We start from the raw sequence: 23,444 nt of genomic DNA, 5'->3' as shown, positions 1-23,444 counted from the left end.
ATTATGTCTGTTTTTAATGCAGGGCCATCTGAAGGCCAGAGGTGGCGGCCAGCTGGTGTTAGTTTTCGTCCATTTTGGAACGGCTTTGTGAAAGTCCACTCCCTAATCCAATAGAAATATTAGGGGAGAACCTCAGGTATGGTATTCATGCAAAAAGTCCAACATAACCAAGTTGAAGCAGTTATGTAAGTGAAAATAGGTCAAGATTCCTCCAAGTCAATGTGCAGGGCTAATCAACATTAAAAGAACAGTTTGGTTGAAGACATTGCTGCTCAAATGAGTCACACGACTTACTGGAAGCAGAGGATCACATACTTATGCCAAAAGCATTGCATGTTGGGTTACTTTGTTCAAAAACTGAATAAAAAAACATCTTCATTGTTTGTGTTATCTGTTTAATTATGTTATCTGTTACCACTGTTATGACTCAAATGAAGTTCTGATGATATTTTAGGTCACATTTATGTGGAAATTCACAAAATGCTAGAGCATTCACAAACTTTCAGCACTGTGTTTTGATGCCACTCCAGTTGCTTTCTGCTTCTATTAACATTTTATACATTGTCAAAACATATTTATACTCCATTTACAATAACTCATGTATCAACCCTATTTTTCTGTGTATTCTCATGAAGAGAGCAGCAAAACATGAAGCATTTTCCTGCAGTGAGTTTTTGTACAGTACAGCTGGGTTTCCTGTCGCTGTGGGCCTCAGAGCACAGTAGTAGAGTGCAGAGTCTGATACTGCAGCAGAGGAGATTATCAGATTCATTCTACTTTTCTTCAATGTAGCATTCAGTCGTGGGAAAGGAGGATCTGCAAGGCTCACAGAATCTGATCCTGGAAATGTCATCAGTAAATACTCTGGTCTGGATCCAGGATACTGACGATACCACTGCAGATTATCCACACTACCATTATACTTGCAGGAGAGAGTAACTGTCTCATCTTTAACAGCATGAATTTTGTTCTCCTGTGGTTCTATTGACTGTGAAACACAGTTCTCTGTGAAGAAATAAAGAAATCACAAACATTTTTCATTTTCTTTCGTTTGTTCTTTCCTTCTTTTTTTACAGAACATGAACTGCCATTGAATTTACCACTAATACATCATTCAAAATCACATGGTTGCAAATTCAAAAGCAGAAAACATGAAAATCTCAGATACACATAAATGTAGTTAATAACACTTACCTAGCACGATCATAAAGAGAGTCAGAGAGCACAGAAACATCATGGTGGTTCCAGTGTTCAGATAATGAGGAGAGGTTTAGTGCTACTGTTCAAGCATGTAAAGACTCCTCCTACATTTGTCAGTAGATCTGTTATAAACACAGAGGAATGTAGATCAGGAGAATAACACGATTCTCTAATCCCTATGCACTGAACTCAATTCAGCAAATCTAGATTAAACCTGCCCTCTTCTGGTACATTTCTGTCATCACATGTCTGTGTGTTACTGGTTGTTTCAGTGGCTTAAACACAGTCCTCAAATGTAAACCATTGTGTGAAATACTCCATGTCAGTTTGACACAGAATTCAAGCATTTAATCAGATGCTTATGCAAGCACTATGCACAGCTGTCTTCAGCTGGTTCAAAGATGTATTGAAAAAAGCTTTGGAGATCAAAATGGATTATGTGGTGAAGTGGAATGTGCATCATATTCTGTGATAGAGGGTCACTCAAATCCCCTGATATAGTTATATTCAGTAGGTAGTCCAGTTTAGATGAGGGATATTGGCGATGCCAATAAAACCAGTACACATTGCCTCTGCTGTAATGGCAGGAGAGGGTTACAATGTCACCCACTGAAACCTGCTTTTCAGTTTCCAATGGACTGATCGAAACTCTAGCTGATATAAAAGAGAAACAACATTTTAAAATTAAGCCGAGACTCTAAATCTAAAACCACTGTAACCAGGTACACAGAGCTATGACTTATGACTGTAGTATTATATTGAAGTGTCATTTTGACCTAAAACATTTTACTAATAATGGCATTAAAAAAACTTCTTACCCATAGTTTCATTGAAGAGCCTGGCCTGAAAAGGCTTTAAGCACAATAGGCATGACAGATTATGTGATTATGATTATATCTAACACAGTATTGTGTGCTAGATATAGTTTAGATGTCAAGTTAATTGTAAATAATCATTGCAAATTCACCTTGATGTTTATTTTCATGTTGTAGATGCATGTCTATGCATTGCATCAGAACATTCCTCAAGAAGGCAGAGACAGAAATGTCTGTATTTAATCTTTGATAATGAAAGAATGGGACATTAAGGGGCATTTAAGGAGGCTTTGCAGATGTTCATTTGTAAACCAGTATGAGCTTCAGCAAGATGATGCTTGCTCTCCCAGGCAGAGAGCATGAAGGTTGAGGAAGCTGAAAGTCTAAATATAAAGGCTCCCACTTCTGAAAAAGGTGGTAAAATTGACTGGGAGTCATATAAAATGTTTAACGTAGTGAAACTTAGTTTCTTGTAACTGGACTGCAGGGCACAACAGAAGAGTATGATACTGCAGCAGAGGAGATCTCCAGACTCACTTCCATAGCAGTTTATGAAGTATGATAGACAGTCATACACGAGGTGTTTCAGTCTTAATGATACATTCAGTGGATTGACCCCAAAAACTCTGGTCTTGATCCAGACTTTTGCTGATACCAGTGGAGACTTTAAGCTGAATCATCATATGGACAGTGTGGTTCTGCTGCCTTCACTCATGTTGACAGTCTTACCTGTAAAGATATCACAGCAGTATATTCTTGCTGTCAGAATATCTTTGATCTCCAAAAATAATAACTTTACAGGAGAAGGAAAAAACATTCTTAACTTATAATAGATATTAATGAAATATTAACATTAATATTTTTTTTCCATGAAATTTTGGAGCATTTCTATTGGAATGTTCAAAATAAAATGTTCACATGACAAAGTGTAACTGGAATGTTGAAATAATGCAACAAAAGAAAAAAATAAACAACAAATATGGAGATGTCTTAAGTACCCAAGACACATTTTCAAAATCTATTTGTTTGTGTAGTTTGTGTTGAGTTGTGCTGAGAAAATTGTTAATATTTGAATAAACAAAATCTATAGAATATTAATTAATAATTATATATATATATATATATATATATATGCCTAAACTTTCATACAGTACTGTATGTTTTCTACATGACAGAAAAAATATAATATTTAGATATTTAAAGACATAGATAGATTGTATGCTCTTATTTAAGTTTAATCCCTTGCAATGTTGTGTGTATATACCTGAAAGCAATGATGAAAACAGAGATGAAGAGCAGCATGATTGTTCTGAGTGACAGTTCAGGTCTCCAGCATCAGACATTAATAGTTGTGTTGACTCTCTGATGTTGTGTGATCTGTATCTTAACACTTGTAGCTCCACCCACTCCTAGTTCACAATGAAGCTCATGCAGCTCAACTCTGATCTTATTTCATCTGATCATGCATTGATTGGCTGGCAAACTGAGCAACACCTAAAGCTTCTGTGGAGATGAAAGAATGTTCTATAAAGTCACTTGACTTTGATGTCATACTGTTGGACATCAAGCTAAAATACATGAATATGTCAAGTCACACAGAGACAAAGAAGCAGAAGATCCAATGATACTTTTATAACAAATCACTTGTAAACACTACTGTATGGGTTTCAGTATGACTCTTATATACTTGTACTTTACTGTACTTCTGGATTATTTTTATAATATTCGTTGTTTACTCTAATGATGCAAAACATTTAGTGCATTTGGCAGACACTCTTATCCAGAGCAACTTACAATTTGATCATTTTTTACATAAGTAGGCAAAGGTAGTGTTAGGAGTCTTGCCCAGGGACTCTTATTGGTATAGTGTAGTGTGCTTGCTCACGTGGGGGACTGAACCCGTCTCCAGCGTCAAACGCAAAGGTGTTATCCACTACGCTACACCAACCACCAAAACACCTGTATTTTCATTCAGTTTAATTTCAAAGAAAAAAATGTAAACTTCCAATTTTTTAATTGTTCATTTTCACATTCAAAATACCCAAAAGAATCTTAAAGAGCATGAGATCTTTCTCTTTTTAGAGTGTACTCATGCTGTGCATGGTTGCCTTTTACCACACTCACACACAACTGCATTAACAAGAGCAACATCTGACTTCAGACCTATTACCAAATGCAAAGCATCTTCCTGCAGTGAGTTTTTGTACAGTGTAGCTGGGTTTCCTGTCACTGTGGGCTCCAGAGCACAGTAGTAGAGTGCAGAGTCTGATACTGCAGCAGAGGAGATCAACAGATTCACTCTACTTCCATTCACTTTGGCATCCAGTCGAGGGAAAGGAGGGTCTGCAGGGACTACACCACTTGCTCCTGGATATTTCAGCAGCAAAAACTCTGGTCTGGATCCAGGATACTGACGATACCACTGCAGATTGTTCACTCTACCATTATACGTGCAGGAGAGAATAACTCTCTCATCTTCAAGAGCATGAACCTGTGTTTTGTTATCTAGTGGTGCTATTGACTGTGAAGTGCAGTTCACTGTGAAGAAAAAAAAATCACGAAAACTTTGCATTCTGTCTTCTGCAAATTTATTTTAAAAGTATCATTTCCATTCAAACAACTTATCACTGATACACTATACACTGTTAGAAAAATGATACCCTGCATAAAATGTGTACATGAGGTCCATACAAATGAAATATGTCACATCAGATGAAACTCATATTATGGTTATGTAACATACTTCATTCATTTGGAGGCAATGTTTGAAATACGTTCATTTAAAACCACCTTAATGCAACCTGTACATCGTTCATCAAGGTACAAACAGTGTAAATATATCCTCAAAGGTACAACAATAATTTTAATGTCCAACTGTGCTCTTTAAATACACTTATCTCAGGTGAAAGAAATGTATTTGTACCTTTCCATAACCTAATGTTTTAGAACAAAACAATACAAAGAAGGTGCCTGGACTTTAAATTTAATTTCAATGGAATATAATACAATTGTGTTCCCTGTCTAAATTTATTGATGATGCCTCTTGAGGGGTCTACCACAGTGACAGTTTAGTACATACGTATCACCACAAAATCAAAAACAGAAAAATGTATTCGACACAGAAATAAATATAACTAATAACACTTACCTATCATGATGACGAAGACAGTCAGAGAGCACAGAAACATCATGGTGGTTCCAGTGTTCAGATAATGAGGAGAGACTTGGTGCTACTGTTCAAGCATGTAAAGACTCCTCCTACATTTATCAGGGGATCTGTTAGAAGAACAGAGGAATGCAGATCAGGAGAAGAACACAGTACCTTTTGGTTACACTATGAATAACATGTCTAGGGGAACCTATGAACAGATAACCTATTGTAATCATAACCGATTGTAATTTATTCATAAGACAATAAACATGGCTATATATATTTATAAAAATGTATCATTTCATATCCATATTCATTATGTGTTATTAATGTTAACCTAAATAAAATCTAAATATATTCTGTTTATACCATGTTATATTTCATCAAAGGAGCTCCCAGCTTCTAGAGTGCAATATGACTAAAAACCAGCCTATTGATAAACAGAACATCCCTGTTATTATGGGTATATATTGTTTTTTACAGACATAGGATATGATAACTACAAAATAAGAGCTTGTAAGTTGTATTTGCCAGTTCTAAGCAAACTGCGGCATAGTTTATACTAAAGTCTGCTCCAATATTTTGAGTGAGGCTTTATGTTGAAGAGTAATTACTGAGTAATTCACTGAAACTCTGCCACATGTAAATTAAAGCATGTCTTACAAGCTTCAAATGTCATCTTATAACCATGTACATGATTAATTATGAATGAATTATAACACTGTATGAACATGTTTATAGATGCTCATACACATAGGATACAGAAAAAGTGTCACCAGTTATGAATGGTTGTGGTTCCCTTGTTTCACTTTGTCCTCTCTTTACTTTGCTAGTATGGACGTTTAAAGAGTAATGTATATATGATGTCCTATGACTGTACAAGTTATGCCTCTGATCCAGATTAGAATTTTGTAGATCTATGCAGTTTATTTGCATAGACACTCTGCAAAGTCAGACTGTTGTGGAACTTTGTTCTCGTCTGACTGGACTGACCTTTTAAAGATGTTGATAAATGTGTCAGTATGTGCTGAACATATTAAACTGAGAAATAGAAGCCAAAGACCATTTAAGTATGCACATTAAAATAGTCTCAGATTTTTATATTATTGTTTTACATGGTCCTTGATTTCAGCTTCCACTTGCAAATGCATAACTCACCTCAATCCAGCAAATCTAGACTGGATCTGCCCTCTTTTGGTAGACGTCCATCATTACATGTTTGTGTTACTGTTTGTCTCAGTGCTGATTTGTTTGATTTCACATTTTCAATTATTTCACAAAATAATCAATATTCAAGCAGAGTTTTGCAAATGTTCAGTACAGTTGTGTTCAGCTCATTCAGAGATGTGTTGAGAAAGTCTTGGAGATCAAAATGGATGTGTGTTGAAGAGGAATGCGCATCATACTCTTCAAAATTTCTGAAAAGCTGGAATCTAACATATTCTGTAGCATTTAGCCTGTTAGCCATCGATGAGCCACTCCTGCATGTGGTTCTCCTAAGAATTTTCTTCTTCTGATTTAGCAGCACAGCAGCTGGAAAAGGGAACCATGATGGGTCTCATGAGTCTGACACAATACAGCCCTGTGAACCATTTGGCTCTACAGTGGAAACAAAGCTACTGTGAGCACATTATGTGGTGGATGGTGTTGTCTGAATACATATTTCCATCCTTTCCTTTAACGTCGTCTTACAAAAGCATAACTAAACTGAATCCAGCCAATCTGCCCTCCTCTGGTAGATGTCCATCATTACACCCAGGTGTTAATCAGCGCTAACTGTTCTGCAATAAAATCACAGCTACAGGAGGTGACAAATGAATATATCCTAAACTGGGTCAATGTATCTAATTTTGCTCATTATGAGATTGTTGTAATAATATAATCTTATTATTCAAACTATTTCTTCATGTCAGTGAAGCGTTTTATTTTATTGGCCGATAGTTCAGCTTGTCATGTTAATGTTAATTGTACTTATTGTACAAGAAATAATGCTGGAAATGGATGAAAAGTTCATTGCACAATGTAAATGTACATGGGCTCATATATGTAGCTTAACAAAATATAAAGCTTCATCCTATTTTTCTGCCCCTTGTTCTTGGATGAGAGACCCAACTGACATTGGCAGTAATGTAAGATAAACCAGAGAGTTTATAGACGGAGCTGAAATGACCATATTATTTTAAGACAAACTGTTTGTAGTAGAGATTAGATGGCTCCTCAAGTAGTCATTTGCAATACATGGCAGTGCTTGAATTAAGTTATTGCTCTTTGCATTAGTACTGGCACACTCAAAAAAAAAAAAAAACTATTTATAGCCATCATAAACACTAAGCAAATATATTACATAAAACTCATTAAAAAACATAAAAATGTACTTGACTTATTTATATACATTAGAAGCAACCCAATTTGGATAAATCAAAAAATGAGTTAATGGAATTGAATAAGACTTAGATTGTACCACTAAATCTTATTAGGAGACTATTGCATGTGCAATAGTAACAGGAAACACATCATCAACCAGGAAATTGCTTCAGCTGTCATGGTGGACATGAAATGACTCTTTTCAAGAGACCCTTATTAGTCCCACAACAGGGATATTTCACTTCCACAATCTAACCCATCTGTGATGTGAAACACCACATACACACTAGTGAAGACACACACTGGGGGCAGTGAAGGGAACACACTTGCCCAGAGCGGTGGGCAGCCCTATCCACAGCACTCGGGGAGTAGTTGGGGGTTAGGTGTCTTGCTCAAGGGCTCCTCAGTGACGTACTATGAGCTCAGATCTGGTCGCAAGGCTGGTACTTACGTTTAGTTTTTACTGTTTTTCATCATATATTAATGTTTCATTTGGCTTATTTTGAGAGATACTCTAGATAAACACCAACAAACCTTACTAGGTCTGCTGTCATGTTAACCGGTACAAAAGGTAGATTAAAAAACAATGGCAGTGATTTATTGTGAAGCAGTATATAAAGATGAATTCCATTAATATTCAATAATTCAATTAATATTCAATAGCGTTAGCATGAGAGCTGCACCTCAATAGGTATATTGTGCACATAAAACTTTTGCTTTAATTAGTAATTCAGTTGCCAGTGAATAGAAATTCAAATCCAGGGGATTTGATCACAGCTGAAATATATAAACATGGGTCTTGTAATGTGACTCAGCAAATACTATTTAATGCAGTTTGGACTACAATAAATGTTTGTGAATTTAGCATGTATTATCATTTATTACATTTACACAGTCTAAGTAATTGTGCTGTGAATTCTGAAGGTAATATTAATTAGAAATACATGAATGGTATGTAAAAGAAGAAACATACCATTCATCCATCCATCCATTTTCTGTCTGCCCTGCGATGGACTTGATGACCTGTCCAGGGTGTATCCTGCCTTCCGCTCGATAGGCTCCAGCACCCCACCCCCCTGCGACCCTGAGGGAGAAGCGGCTTAGAAAATGGATGAATGGATGAATGGTATGTAAAAGAATTGCATAAAGTCTACATGCACTTAAATTAAATGGTATTTAATTCATTTAGGTTTGTTGAATATTATTGAGAAACATAAATTATAATAAGTTTTATCTTTTGGGCTTAAGTGTAGAGTCAAAAAATTACACATTGAGGAAATCTGTCAGAAAGTTGAAACTGAACTTGTAAATGATACGTCCAACCTGAAAATGACTCCAAAAGAATGGCTCATGCCTGCATATGACTTATCAAATTAGAAATTAATAGCAGTATTGTCTCTCTATTGTTGTGTACTGTGTCTTACCACTTGTAGCTCCAGCCACTTTTAGTTCACAGTAAGGCTCACACATCTCAGCTCTGATCTCATTTCTTCTGATAATGCAGTGACTGGCTGGCAAACAGAGCAACACCTAAAGCTCCTGTGGATACGTGTGAATATTCCACAAGGTGACTGTGATTAATGACTATGGTGTCATAATGCAGGACATCAAAGTACAGTTAAAACATGTCTGTGTATTAATGGCTATGATGTCATAATTCAGGCCTTCAAAGTACAGTTAAAACATGTCTGTGTAGTAATGACTATGATGTCCTAGTGTAGGGCTTCAAAGTACAGTTAAAAACTTGTCTGTGTAGTAATGACTATGTCATGATGCAGGACATCACGGTACAGTTAAAAATATGGCTGTGTAGTGATAACTATGAAGTTATAGTGCAGTGCTTCAATGTACAGTTAAAAACATGTATGCGTAGTAATGACTGTGATGTCATAATGCAGTGCTAGAAAGTACAGTTAAAAACATGTCTGTGTAGTAATGACTATGATGTCCTAGTGCAGGGCTTCAAAGTACAGTTAAAAACACGTCTGTGTAGTTATGACTATGATGTCCTAGTGCAGGGCTTCAAAGTACAGTTAAAAACATGTCTGTGTAGTTATGACTATGATGTCCTAGTGCAGGGCTTCAAAGTACAGTTAAAAACACGTCTGTGTAGTTATGACTATGAAGTCATAGTGCAGTGCTAGAAAGTACAGTTAAAACATGTCTGTGTAGTAATGACTATGATGTAATAGTGCAGGGCTTCAATGTACAGTTAAAACCTGTCTGTGTAGTAATGACTATGATGTCATAATGCAGGACATCACGATACAGTTAAAAACACGTCTGTGTAGTAATAACAATGATGTCCTAGTTCAGGGCTTCAAAGTACAGTTAAAAACATGTCTGTGTAGTTATGACTATGAAGTCATAGTGCAGTGCTAGAATGTACAGTTAAAAACATGTCTATGTAGTAATGACTATCATGTTCTAGTGCAGGGCTTCAAAGTACAGTTAAAAACACATCTGTGTAGTAATGACTATGATGTCATAATGCAGGACATCAAAGTACAGTTAAAAACATGTCTGTGTATTAATGGCTATGATGTCATAGTTCAGGCCTTCAAAGTACAGTTAAAACATGTCTGTGTAGTAATGACTATGATGTCCTAGTGTAGGGCTTCAAAGTACAGTTAAAAACGTGTCTGTGTAGTAATGACTATGATGTCATGATGCAGGACATCACGGTACAGTTAAAAATATGTCTGTGTAGTAATAACTATGAAGTTATAGTGCAGGGCTCCAATGTACAGTTAAAAACCTGTCTGTGTAGTATTGACTATGACGTCATGGTGCAGGGCTCCAATGTACAGTTAAAAACATGTCTGTGTATTAATGGCTATGATGTCATAATTCAGGCCTTCAAAGTACATTTAAAAACACATCTGTGTAGTAATGATTATGATGTCATAATGCAGGACATCAAAGTACAGTTAAAAACATGTCTGTGTAGTAATGACTATGATGCCATAATGCAGGACATCATGGTACAGTTAAAATATATGTATGTGTATTATTTATTGAAGCCTCATACCTTATTAAACATTACTACATATAGTATATATATTACTCAAGTATTATTGATATAAAATTCCTGCACTTTCATTCAGTTATATTACTAAGAAAATATATTGATATTTTAGACAGTAGGTGCTTATCTACAGTCAGGTTTTTTGACAATGACCATCATAATACAGAGGAACCTGATTCTAGATCAGTCCTTTAATGAGTTATTCTTGAGTTACAGTTTAAGTGGTAACTTAAAGCTTGACAGCTCCTGTTCTAAACCAAAGAACTAAATTTGGACTCCAGACATGTGTTGGCTGAACATCGACATCTAGGGGAAGTGGAAACTCTATATAAAGTGTACACAATATAAATAGCTACAGTAACTCCTGACAAGAGATCCAATGAAAAAAAGACCCAAAGCATTTTACTGCAGTGAGTTTTTGTACAGTGTAGCTGGGTTTCCTGTCTCTGTGGGCCTCAGAGCACAGTAGTAGAGCGCAGAGTCTGATACTGCAGCAGAGGAAATTGAGAGATTTACTATATCTTTATGCAGTGTAGCATCCAGTCGTGGGAAAGGAGGGTCTGCAGGGACTACACCACCTGCTCCTGGATATTTCAGCAGCAAGAACTCTGGTCTGGATCCAGGATACTGACGATACCACTGCAGATTGTCTGCTCTACCCTCATACCTGCAAGAGAGAGTAACTATCTCATCTTCAACTGCATGAACCTGTGTTTTGTTGTCCAGTGGTGCTACTGACTGTGCAGAACAATTTTCTGTGAGGAAAAAGAAATCATATTTTGCATCAGTGTTGTATGACATATAAATTGCTGTCCACCCTAATTTATCACAAATTCAGTCAGACACATCACCACAAAGAAACAAAAAATATTAATATCCACACTTACCTAGTATTATCATAAAGACAGTCAGAGAGCACAGAAACATCGTGGTGGTTCCAGTGTTCAGACAGTGAGGAGAGATGTGGTGCTGCTGTTCAAGCATGTAAAGACTCCTCCTACATTTGTCAGTGGATCTGTTATAAAAACAGAGGGAGGCAGATCAGAAGAATAACACAGTTCACTAATCTTCCAGATGTATAAAGCTTTTTGTGTCAGTTTCAGTAGCAAATTAAACACATTCTGTCCTAGTGTTAGTTATGAATATGCAGTTTGTGGGGCACATACCAAGAAATACATAAAAACTCCTTTATTATGTATTGATTTGAGGAAGAATTGCACAAAATGTTAAAGGAACTCACAGAAAATATGTATTTATTAATGTTAGAGCAACTAGGGGCAGCTAGTGTGTGTGGTTTTCTATGCTGTTTAAATCCAGCCATGAATTTGTGGTAATGATTCAAATGTGTTTTAAATAGATGTGAACTTAATCAACGGTGCAGATATACAGTCATATGTAAAAGTTCCTGAACTCATTTTAGGGGAAAATCCTCCAGCGTCACTCTTGGTAAACCAGTCGTTTAATAGAATATCATTAATTAGTGACACTGACGTCTATTAAAATGATCATAAGCACAAAAAACTGAAGGCAAACAGTTTCCATCAGGGAGAACCGAGCGGCTCTGAAATCACTTTTACAAACATGCAAAGTTTCAGTTTAAGATTACTTTGTAAATTAGTTACAAGTTAAAACTTTAAACTCAGGTTCACAAAGAAGTTTTCCTTTACTATATTGATCTGTAGGTCTCTGTTCATAAACATAAACTAACCAAAACTAAATGAAAAATGAAAGTGTTTGTATGAATTCAGAAAAAAAGAAACATGCCAGTCACAACTGCATGTGTGTACATTTTTCTATATTGTGGTCTATTTACACAAAGTTAGGTTAGTTCCATCATTTAGGTGATGTATGTGCTCCCAAATTTTTTACGCTGCTGCACTGATGTTGAACCGTGTGCTTGGACTGGGTTGGTATGACCAACAGGTCAAAACAAGCTCAGAACAAAGTGACCGCTGTGCCCTGATTGGTGTTCTGGCTTTGCACTTCTTTTGTTTTGACATGTTACATTTTTATACACACATAAACCAAAAGGAACCACAGATTTCTCAAAATGTAGTGGAGTAAAAAGTAAGATATTTGGCTTTGAAATGTAGTGGAGTGAAAGTAAAAAGTCACTCAAAATGGAAATAAGTAAAGATACATGAAAAAAGTACCTAAGTACAGTAACTAATTACATTTACTTAGTCCACCACTTTATTTACTGTCCACCACTGCTAAAGAGAATACCTCTGCAAATATGAATGCATGATTACTGTTTTTAGCTGAATTTAGCATACTGGGAGGAAAATCATACATTTTTCAAAAATATATTTATATATCTGGTCATTTATATTTGCTGAGAAAATCAACAAAACACGACATTTGACTGCAGGTGTTTCAACCTTGGCGTACATCTGTAGTGTGTCAATGGACGCACAATCCTCAAACGTGCTGAATGAATATTTACTAACAGAGTCACATTATTACAGCTTTCTGAATCAGATGTATATGTGGGAGAAAACTTATAACCCATTTTTTCATATTCATGACTTAGTGTTGTATTCAACATTAGTACTGTATAAAGGCTTTATTGCCACTCAGTATCATTTAAAATGAGAAACAGAAGCCAGAATGCTGGGATTGCCACGATTAAACTACAGTCTCATGTTTTCTATAAGTTGTGTAACTTGGTCGCTCACTTCAGCTTGCACATTCTTGCCTCATTCCAGCAAATGTAGATTAACCCTGCCCTCCTCTGGCAGATTTTGATCATTGCATGTGGGCTAAATTGAGATAAATGAAAAAAGCTCCTCACTGAAATCTCTATTACATATAATTGGGTTGAGGAGGAAACGTAGTGGTGGTGTGTGAGTGGTGTGTGAGTGTGCTGGAGGAATCTCAGTGAGGACACTGTCTAATACATTGTGGGCCCAAAGTTTTATCACATGCTTCAACCTAAGCAAAGATTCACCACTCTGCATTGAAGCCCCTGTAGTTACTGAATATTAAAGCTTATTATGTAATAAACCTGGGATTTACCTGGGATATTTACATAGGCTTACAAAAACAAAATGCATTTAATCTGATCTTTAATTCCCTAAAATATTCTTTATGGTGATGCAGGTTTGTTGTGACAGTAGCGATTACTGCTTTATACATTTTACACACAACACATGGAGTGAGAATAGCCATCACATTTAAAGCTTTTTACAGGTTAGTTAGTTCAGGATAGAGTAGTTTCAGAGCTGTGCACCTGTGTCTCACAATTCACTGAATAGTTGAATGGTGAAATTACTCAATGTCCAGGCAGAATAACATTCCTCAAGCTCAGAGCAGAGAAAGACTTGGTGCTAGGCTTTGTTCATATGCTGTTCCAGCACTGTTCAAAATGCTGTCATACTTGCAAGACAGAAGAATTGTCTCTATCTTCAATGGCATGAACCTGCATTTTATTTCCGATGGTGATATTGACTGAAATTTGACTAAAAATGATAAGACCTTTGGATCAGTATTGCATTAAAAATGACCTGCAATTGAACTTAATTTATAAAGAGAAACAGAAGCCACAGCCTTTTGGGGAACGCTACAATTAAAGTGCTGTTTACCTCAGCATCCCCTTATAATCTCATCTCAGTTCAGCAAAGCAAGATTAAGCCTGCTCTCATCTGGTGGACTTTCATCATTACATCTCTGAGTATTTAGACAGGAATAACTGTTCTGCAATAATCTTTAATGTTGTCAGTATATCTAATATTTATTTATGATATTTGTTGTAATGATATCATAATATGATGACTTCTTGACCATCGTAAAGTCCAGTATACATTGCAGATTTACATCAATCAGTTGTGTACCTTCACAAAAGTGTCATCGCTTTCTTTCACTGCTCATTCTTAGATGACAGAGTCAAATAACGTTAGTGATGTGAACTAGAAAACCATTTGGATGGAGCAGTAAGATAGAGGAGGTGTGCACAACAGCAGATAATGAAAACGACTACTCACGGATTGGTTTGTGATATATAGTAGCTCTAGAAATAAGTGTTTGCTCACTTTGTTAGGCCTCATATTGTCAATGATGAGTTCTACACTCAGGACATCTGTCAGAAGCTGAAGATGAACTGTAAGCAGACCTTGCACCAAGACAAAAATAGGTCCACAAAAGGTCTTAAAAAGAAGAAATGATGGGTTAATGAAGTCAAAGCCCTGTCCTGAAGTCCACAGAAATGCGGAAGAAGACTTTCTTTTGTTAGGCAGTGCATGCAGGAAAACCTTCAAATGTCACACAGCTGAAGGGGCTCTGTTTGGAGGACTAGGGAATTCCTCCAAGGTGAAAATAAGACCAGAGATTACGACAAATGCCTAAGACCCTATTTACATCTGGTCAATTCATGTGATTAGTATCTGGATTGCATCCTGATAAGATTTTAGTCACATGCATTTACATTTAGTATTCAAATGCATCTCCAGTTAGACTGAAATTTGATTGCTGTGTGGGATGGAATGCGCAAATCCACTAATTATGCAGCAACCAAAGCTGTTTAGTTTTGTTTTGAATGTTGCATGGTTGCAGTTTCTGTCTGCAGTTTGTTTCACGCAGTAGTGTCTGTCCATATTGCTATTAAGGATTTTGTTTCGTTCGGTCCTCAACCATGTGTGTCCTCCATGATATAAATATATATTCCTCACAGACATGGATCACATGTACTGCATGAGGAGGTTTGGTTGTACTGGGAGGCTGTTTTGGTTGTCTAATGTGTGTTGGAGAGATGGATGTATTTACACTGATGTGATATGTGGCTGAAATGCTTCTAAGTCCACCTCTTGAAGTGGTTTGAATGATCAGATTTGCATGTGCTTTAAATGTATCCTGGGTGTGTTTACACTTGCATTTTATGTGGCTTAGCCTTATCCTGATACTCAAGATATGTGAAGTGACCAGATGTAAATGAACTCAAAAAGAAGTGCTTTCTACCAAAGCTTATAGATTGCTCTCAGTACAAAAGAAAGTTGATGATGAACTCATGAACTCAAACTTATCAACCACATTTTCTGTGGATTTGGCTGAGTAAGAGAGCAACACCTGTCAGGAAACCCAATACAAAACCACATCACCTCATCACACAGTCAGTTTTTGTACAGCGTTGCTGGGTTTCTTGTTATTGTGGGCCTCCAAGCACAGTAGTAGAGTGCAGAGTCTGATAATTTAGCAGAGGAGATCTCCAAATTCACTATTTTGTTCTGAACCTTAGCAGAGAAGCCAGGTGGTGGAGAACCCCACACACTCCCTGATTCATACATATACAGGACAAGGTCCAGTTTAGATGAGGGATACTGGCGATACCAATAAAAGATAACATTGCTGGTGCTGTATCTGTAGGAGAGGGAAACACTGTCACCCACTGAAACCTGCTTTTCAGTTTCCAATGGATCAATGGAATAAACCCCACCTGATATAAAAGAGAAAAAACATTTTACAACCAAGCCAGGACTGTAAATCTAAAACCACTGTAACTGGTTATACAGACTCTCGTGCCTTTTTTGAGGTGTAAAATATGAAGTATCTGGTGTTATAAAGTATTTAGAAAGATGTATCAACTGTAGTATGTATATTTCATACTCACCTACAAGCACTATCAAAATAAAATGTGACAATAGAAGCATGATGGGAGATCCTCTGAGTTTAGTCACAGACTAAGAGCTGAAGGGAACACTTAAAATGCAGGAAGAAAGCATTTCAACAGTATCGGGGGGACTCCACCTCCTAGACCACAATGCCTACCATTTTATGACCATGGATGATTATACAGCTTTACTGTAATGTTCAACAGTCTGAGATCACCTTTCATTGGTTTGTTTTCCAGTTAAAGCAGCCTTTAAAAAGTTAAAGCTTTTTCCTTTGCTTCACTTTGTGTGATTTGAGTGTGTGTGTGTGTGTGTGTGTGTGTGTGTGTGTGTGTGTGTGTGTGTGTGTGTGTGTGTGTGTGTGTTTGGAGTGACACCTAACTTATAAGGTGGTAGAGCCCTTAATCTTCCTCTGCAGGCAGCCGCCTACACCTGAGCCCTACCCTTAGCTAATGTTATACCTTTCCACTTTTGATGTTTAAAGCAGGACATACCGTGTTCTGGAAATTTTAAACTGGAAGATTATATCTTATGTCCTTTGGCTTAAAAAATTGATTTTGTCATTGTTTAAAAGATATATATATATATATATATATATATATATATATATATATATATGTGTGTGTGTGTGTGTGTGTGTGTGTGTGTGTGTGTGTGTGTGTGTGTGTGTGTGTGTGTATTGTCAAAAGAAGTTATATTTTTTTATTTGTAGAAGCATATCCTTGTTTCTTAAAAAAAAAAAAAAAGACATATATAAATAAATAAAGAACCTGTGGTTCAAACTTATCTTAGAGCATTCCTAGCACTCTTTTGATCACATTAAATATGTGTGATCTTATCCTGCATTCAATATAATTGACCATAATATTCTCTTGGATAGTTTAAATCACATTCAGGGGAAAGCCTTGGCTTGGTTTTTTTCTTACTCTAAAGATCGTACATTTGCTGTTCAGATTTATTTTGATATCAGCTCCCATTTTATTTGGCTTACATCAAGGCTCCCTATTAGGGCCCATTTTATTTTCTTTATAATTGCTTCTACTTCGTACAATTTTTCAGAAATATGGCATTTCTTACCACTGTTATGTAGATGACCCCCACTGAAACCTGACGATAACCAGCTTTTTTGATTGTATTGAAGAAGTCAAACTATGGTTAGCTAAAAACTTTATAAGATTAAATTTGATGTGATTATATTTGGTATCTCTGAGAGCATTCAAACTACTGGTAACACCTATTTGTTTTAAAACTTATAGACAGTGATTAGTGTGGGGAGCATTGTTGTTACTCTTTATTTACACTACCAAGACGCAGATACGTGGATGATGAGCTGTATTTATGAGCATGTAAAAAAATGGTGCTAGTCTCCAGTCACTGCTCACAGCTGGTGGAGTTTTCGATTGTCAGAGCCAGGCCATTTCATTTGCCTAGAGAGCTAAGTTCACTCTATATAATAGCGGTACATATAGCTCCCAGTGCTAATGCTAACACCGCACTGAACAAGCTATACAGCGCAATCAGTGACCTCCAGAACACAAACCCAAATGGACTGTTTATTGTTGCTGGTGATTTCAGCCATGCTAATCTGAAGTCAGTACTCCCCAAATTTCATCAGTATGTGGACTTTGCAACCCGTGGGGCTAATGTGCTGGATCTTGTTTACACAAACATCCCCGGCACGTACAGGGCCGAGCCCCGCCCCCACTACGGCTACTCAGATCGCATCTCTGTGATGCTCATTCCAGCATTCAGACCACTCATCAGACGTGCCAAACCAGACCAGAAGCAAATAAGAACCTGGCCACCAGGAGTTATCTCTGCTCTTCTTACTGTTTTGAACACACTGACTGGAAGATGTTCAGAGTAGCTGCAACTACCGGTGACTCCATCAACATGGAGGAGTACACAGAATCAGTGACAGCACGTGCATTGATGATTTTATTGTCTCCAAACCCATCACAACTCACCGAACAGCTGGCTGATGGTCTCACGGACATATTCAACATCTCTCTGAGCACTGCAGTCGTTCCAACGTGCTTCAAGTCCACCATCATCATCCCTGTGCCAAAGAAGTCTTCTGTGTCCTGCCTCAGTGACTACTGTCCCATTGAACTCACTCCCATCATCCTGAAGTGCTTCAAGAGGCTTGTCATGAGGCACATTAAAGACCAGCTTCCTCCTTCACTGGAACCACTGCAATTTGTATATTGCCCCAACTGCTCAACAGACAATGCCATCTCCACCACATTTCACCTGGCTCTCACCCACCTGGACAATAAAGACACCTATGTCAGAATGCTGTTCATAAACTTCAGTTCAGCATTCAACACCATCATCCCTCAGCAGCTGATTGGAAAACTGATTCAGGCCTGATGGGCCTGAACACTTCCCTCTGTAACTGGATCCTGGATTTCCTATCTGAGAGACCTCAGTTAGTCAGAATAGGAAATAACATCTCCAGCACCACCACACTGAGCACCAGTGCACCTCAGGGCTGTGTCCTCGGTCCACTGCTGTTTACTGTGCTGACTCATGACTACTGCAAAGTACAGCTCAAACCACATCATCAAGTTCACTGATGACACGATTGTAGTGGGTCTGATCAGCAAGAATGACGAGTCAGCATACAAAGAGGAGGTGCAGCGGCTAATGGACTGGTGTGGAGCCAACAACCTGTCTCTGAATGTAGACAAAACTAAGGAGATGGTTGTTGACTTCTGAAGAGTGCGAGGTGACCACCTCCCACTGAACATCACTAGCTCTGCTGTGGAAATAGTCAGGAGCACCAAGTTCCTCGGTGTCAACATCACAGATAACCTCACCTGGTCCCTCAACACCAACTCTATAGCCAAGAGAGCCCAGCAGCATCTATACTTCCTGTGGAGATTGAAGAAGCTTAGTCCACATTCATAATGAAGGGAAATGTGCAAAATTATATGTAGCTGTGAAGAAGCTGTTACTGAGAAAAGGGAATAGACAAACACATTTCCTGCAAATAAATAAACATTTGTGTGTTTTATTGAAAACTCCTATTTTATGGGTGTACAGCTGTTCAAAATGTGTTTGCTAGTCATGAACAGTGAGTGTGAGTTTCCTTAAAATGAGTGAAGATTGTCACTATTGAAACACTCAATAATAAAAAAAATGGGAAAGATTTGAAGGCATTGTTATTGTCTTGCTAGTGATAAAATGGAATGTTCAGTCATTTATTTTAACAAAAAAATAAATAAAGTTTAGGGTCTTTCAACGCAAAAGTGTCTTTCAACGATTTTTAGTCCAAGTCAGTAAAATTTCAGCAAAAAAAAAAAAAAAATGTTTTCAATCAAGTTTTCAATTCTGACTTTTAACCAGTTAATTGGAGTGAACTATATATGTTTTCTGTTCATGTATCTGTTGCTTGAAAATTATTTAATGACTTACTGACTGTCTTTAATTTAACTTAAGTAAATAAAGAGAGGTCTCTGACTTTTCCACAGTACCGTCGTACTGAATGCTGCAAGTAGGATCAATATACCCAAACCACCTCAGGAGTAGGTGAGCAATGTTTTTTTTGTGACAATGACCATCATAAAACAGAAAACAGATGCACTGTCCTCTAGTTTATGCCTTCTCTGAGTGCACCAGCCCTGGTGTTTGCTGAAATGGCAGGTCATAGCAGTGAAGACTGTTTCATTTTTAACTTATACTGTGTCCTAAAACACACAGACCAGACCGAGTGACATTCATTAAGACCTAGATGTAGTTTGAGTGGTTCAGAGAATTTTAATGATATATTCTCATGTTTATAGTTACATTAACCTCTAGTTCTAAGGGAAAGAAGCAAAATTTGGAATCCAATGATGCTTTGGACTATTTTGGCTTTTTTTTACTTTAAATCTATCTTTAAATGTAGATACTTTTTGGTTTTATTCAAGTGTAATTTCTACTTTCAAGATACAGCACCCATGCATTCACTTAACTATAGCTTCTTTGGCGTTTTCTCTCCCTGGATTCAGAGTGTTCTGATGATGGCACACAGTCATGCTTCCATCATTTTGGTAAGTAAGCTCATTCGACAGCACTGTGATAGTCTCTTATGAGATAATAAAGCCATAACCGACCAAGCAAAGGCAGCAAAACCATGCTCTTTTGGGAGGGGGGCGGGGGATGCTTGTTTCAAAACTAGTATTCAGAGCATATTTAAGTGTCTTGCCTTATTATTGGATTCATTTCCAAAATGATAAATGGGAGCTGAAATCTAAACAGCTGTGATTTCCTGCTGCTTCACTTCTGCTGCATCCCAAACAGTGTACCAGCGCACTAAATAGTATGTACAACCAGCACCCTCCCATTAGAAGGTATGGAAGTATGTGTTTTGGAAAGCAGAATTAGATCAGCCAGTGAGACGTATTCAGTAGTCCCACAGCCCCAGTGGCTGATTACAGTATTGCTGTGCTGCCCCATAGCTGCTCATTTTGGAGGTATTTCATGATTAAGGATGGATTTATTCAGGTTATCTTGATGTCTACAGATGTTTCTGTGACATGATGTTGGCTTCCAATTCACCAGCTTCTTTGTGGAGCTTCTTCTACACATAAGACGCTTAAATGTTACTGCACCATTCAAGGTGGAACAGAAATGCTGAACGAGTAGCAGGTAGCAGCTTTGGTGGCCGTGTTTATTAGTTTTTGCAAAAGAGCACACTTTGGAATTTACTGAACTAATATTTATATGATGACTTAACTGAGCATTATTGGTTTCAAACATCCCCTGAGAGCAGATCAGAATGTTTAGTCTACATATTAATTATAATATATCTCAATCTCAATCTGGTCTCGGTCTTGTCTCAACTTAGGCCGCTTCTGGTCTCAGTCTCGACTTGGACTCGACTGCTAAAAGTCTTGGTCTTGACTAGGACTTGATGTGTCCTTGTCTCAGTCTTGACTTGGATCTAGTGGTCTTGACAACAGTACTACTATCAGAGCATAGTCAGAGTTGGATGTCATAGCATTCTTAAAGATAAAGACAGAAATTATGAATATGATTAATTATGATTATTGCACCCAAAGTGATATTCATTCACAGAATTTAGATTTTTTATTAACATGTCAAACTTGTCTTGGGAAACTTATTACTTAGTTTATCTGCATTTAGTACATACTGTGGTCTGGATGCAAGACACTGACAGTTCCACTGCAGACTGTATAAATTACCATTATGCTGAAAGGAGACAATACATTTGAACTCAATGGAAAGAAAGAAGAAAATGTAGTTTTTGTACAGTGTAGCTGGGTTTCCTGTCATTGTGGGCCTCAGGGCACAGTAGTACAGTGCAGAGTCTGATACTGCAGCAGAGGAGATCAACAGATCCACTCTTTTATCACTTAGACTAATGTCAGCATCCAGGTGTTTGAATGGAGGAGTTGCAGGTATTACAGTTTTCATTTCTGATGGTAAGATCATCAGCAGGAACTCTGGTCTGGATCCAGGATACTGGCGATACCAATGTAGGTCTTGGACTGTTCCCTCATACTTGCAGGAAAGAGTAATTTTCTCATCTTTAAGGGCATGAACTAGCATTCTGTTCCTCAGTGGTGCTATTGACTGTGCAGAACAGTCATCTGTGGTTAAGAGAAAAAAAAAACTTTTGAGTTTAAAGTTAGACAATGTCAATTACAAAGACACAAATGTAGTAAGCTGCACTTACCTAGCACGATCATAAAGACAGCCAGAGAGCAGAGAAACATCATGGTGGTTCCAGTGTTCAGATAATGAGGAGAGATTTGGTGCTACTGTTCAAACATGTAAAGACTCCTCCTACATTTGTCAGTGGATCTGTTAGAAGAACAGAGGAATGCAGATTAGGTCACTTAAGCTTTATATCTCAACTAAGAAGATGATTTGTGTGTATACACACACACACAAATGTATACAACCCCAATTCCAATGAAGTTGGGAAATTCAAAATGAGTGAATATTTGCAAAAAACAATAAAGTTTATCTATTTAAACATTAAATATCTTATCTTTGTAGTGTATTCAATTGAATATTGGTTGAAAAGGATTTGCAAATCATCGTATTCTGTTTTTATTTATGTTTTACACAGCATCCCAACTTCATTGGAATTGGGGTTGTGTGTGTATATATATATATATATATATATATATATATATATATATATACCAGTGATTACAAAATCCAGGATGAAGACTTCAACTATACAGTATATTCAGCTGATACAATATTTTTACATATGTGTGCTGAATCATTATATAATGAAAGCCATAGACAACCTGATAACCTGATGATTAAGCCAAAGTATTTTCATATGGAAGTTAAAATGGTCCTTTACTGAAGATTCCCTTGCAGCTGCATAACTGTTTCAATGTCTTAGAAAATCTGGATTAAGTCTGCCCTCTTCTGGCAGATTCATTTATTACATCTCTATGTGTTAGCAGGTAATATTGTTCTGTTTCCAAACATCTGTGATCCTGTGGGACACCACTGCAAAACACATGGTAGACTTGCTTTCCCCCCTCAGCCAACCCCACTAGTCCGTTCGCCTGATATTGACTGCATCAAGAAGTTATGGCCTGGTTTTTGAACCGGAAACCTGCTCTTATGGAAAGCAGCAGGTTAAAATAAATTGAAGGCTGCTGCAAGAATTTTCTCACAGTCTGAAATTAAGGTGTTGGGCAGAAGTGTGAATGGTGGGCTTGAGTCAGTGATTCAGAAGAGGAGTGGAATTTGACTAAGAATGATAGAATAAAGTTCTAAGTTCTAAGCTAAGATCTATGTAGATTTTTTGAAAATATGCATGCTTATTGCTCAATAAATTTGGACTCAAAGTTGTTTTTTGTATTTTTTTTTTTTATTAAAGTAAATTTTGAAACTAGCATCTATAAAAATAAATAATATTATCATAAAATGTGTTCTGACCAACAGAAACCTGATGCTGGCCTCATTTCTGTCTCATTAGGCTCTAAAAGATTCCTTGGCCATTGCTCATTTTCTGTGAAGAACAAATTAAATAACATATTTTCAATTACTTCACACCATTCACTCCCACACATTTATATTACACATGTCGTGTTGGGGTGAACCCGCGAGGAATAAAAGTGTGAAGGTGCTGTGTCCCTTATTTTGGTTTAATCCATAATTTGATAAGTGGAACCTAAAGTCATTATAGGATATGTAAGTTATTTGTTTGTTATCAACCATGACATGTTACTTCAGGAGTATTTTTGACTAGATGCCACGGAGAGTTTTTAAGGTAAAAATAACTCCACTTCTGAGAAAGTGTG

The 23,444-nt window shown here is 37.2% G+C and overlaps 2 gene segments (V, D, J or C); both read right to left on the bottom strand.

The window, feature by feature from the left end:
- Positions 1–4,074: 4,074 nt before the first annotated feature.
- Positions 4,075–5,198, bottom strand: LOC119262043. The segment is given in 2 exon segments: positions 4,075–4,553; positions 5,164–5,198. Coding segments are annotated over 2 exon segments (456 nt in total).
- A 13,212-nt stretch (positions 5,199–18,410) lies between these two features.
- On the bottom strand, positions 18,411–21,887 carry LOC119264969. The segment is given in 3 exon segments: positions 18,411–18,429; positions 21,422–21,761; positions 21,848–21,887. Coding segments are annotated over 3 exon segments (399 nt in total).
- Positions 21,888–23,444: the final 1,557 nt, after the last annotated feature.

Source organism: Pygocentrus nattereri, chromosome 2, assembly GCF_015220715.1.
Source record: "Pygocentrus nattereri isolate fPygNat1 chromosome 2, fPygNat1.pri, whole genome shotgun sequence".
Taxonomy (NCBI): domain Eukaryota; kingdom Metazoa; phylum Chordata; class Actinopteri; order Characiformes; family Serrasalmidae; genus Pygocentrus; species Pygocentrus nattereri.
The sequence above is the reverse complement of the archived record's forward strand: the minus strand, read 5'-3'. Positions and strand labels throughout refer to the sequence as shown.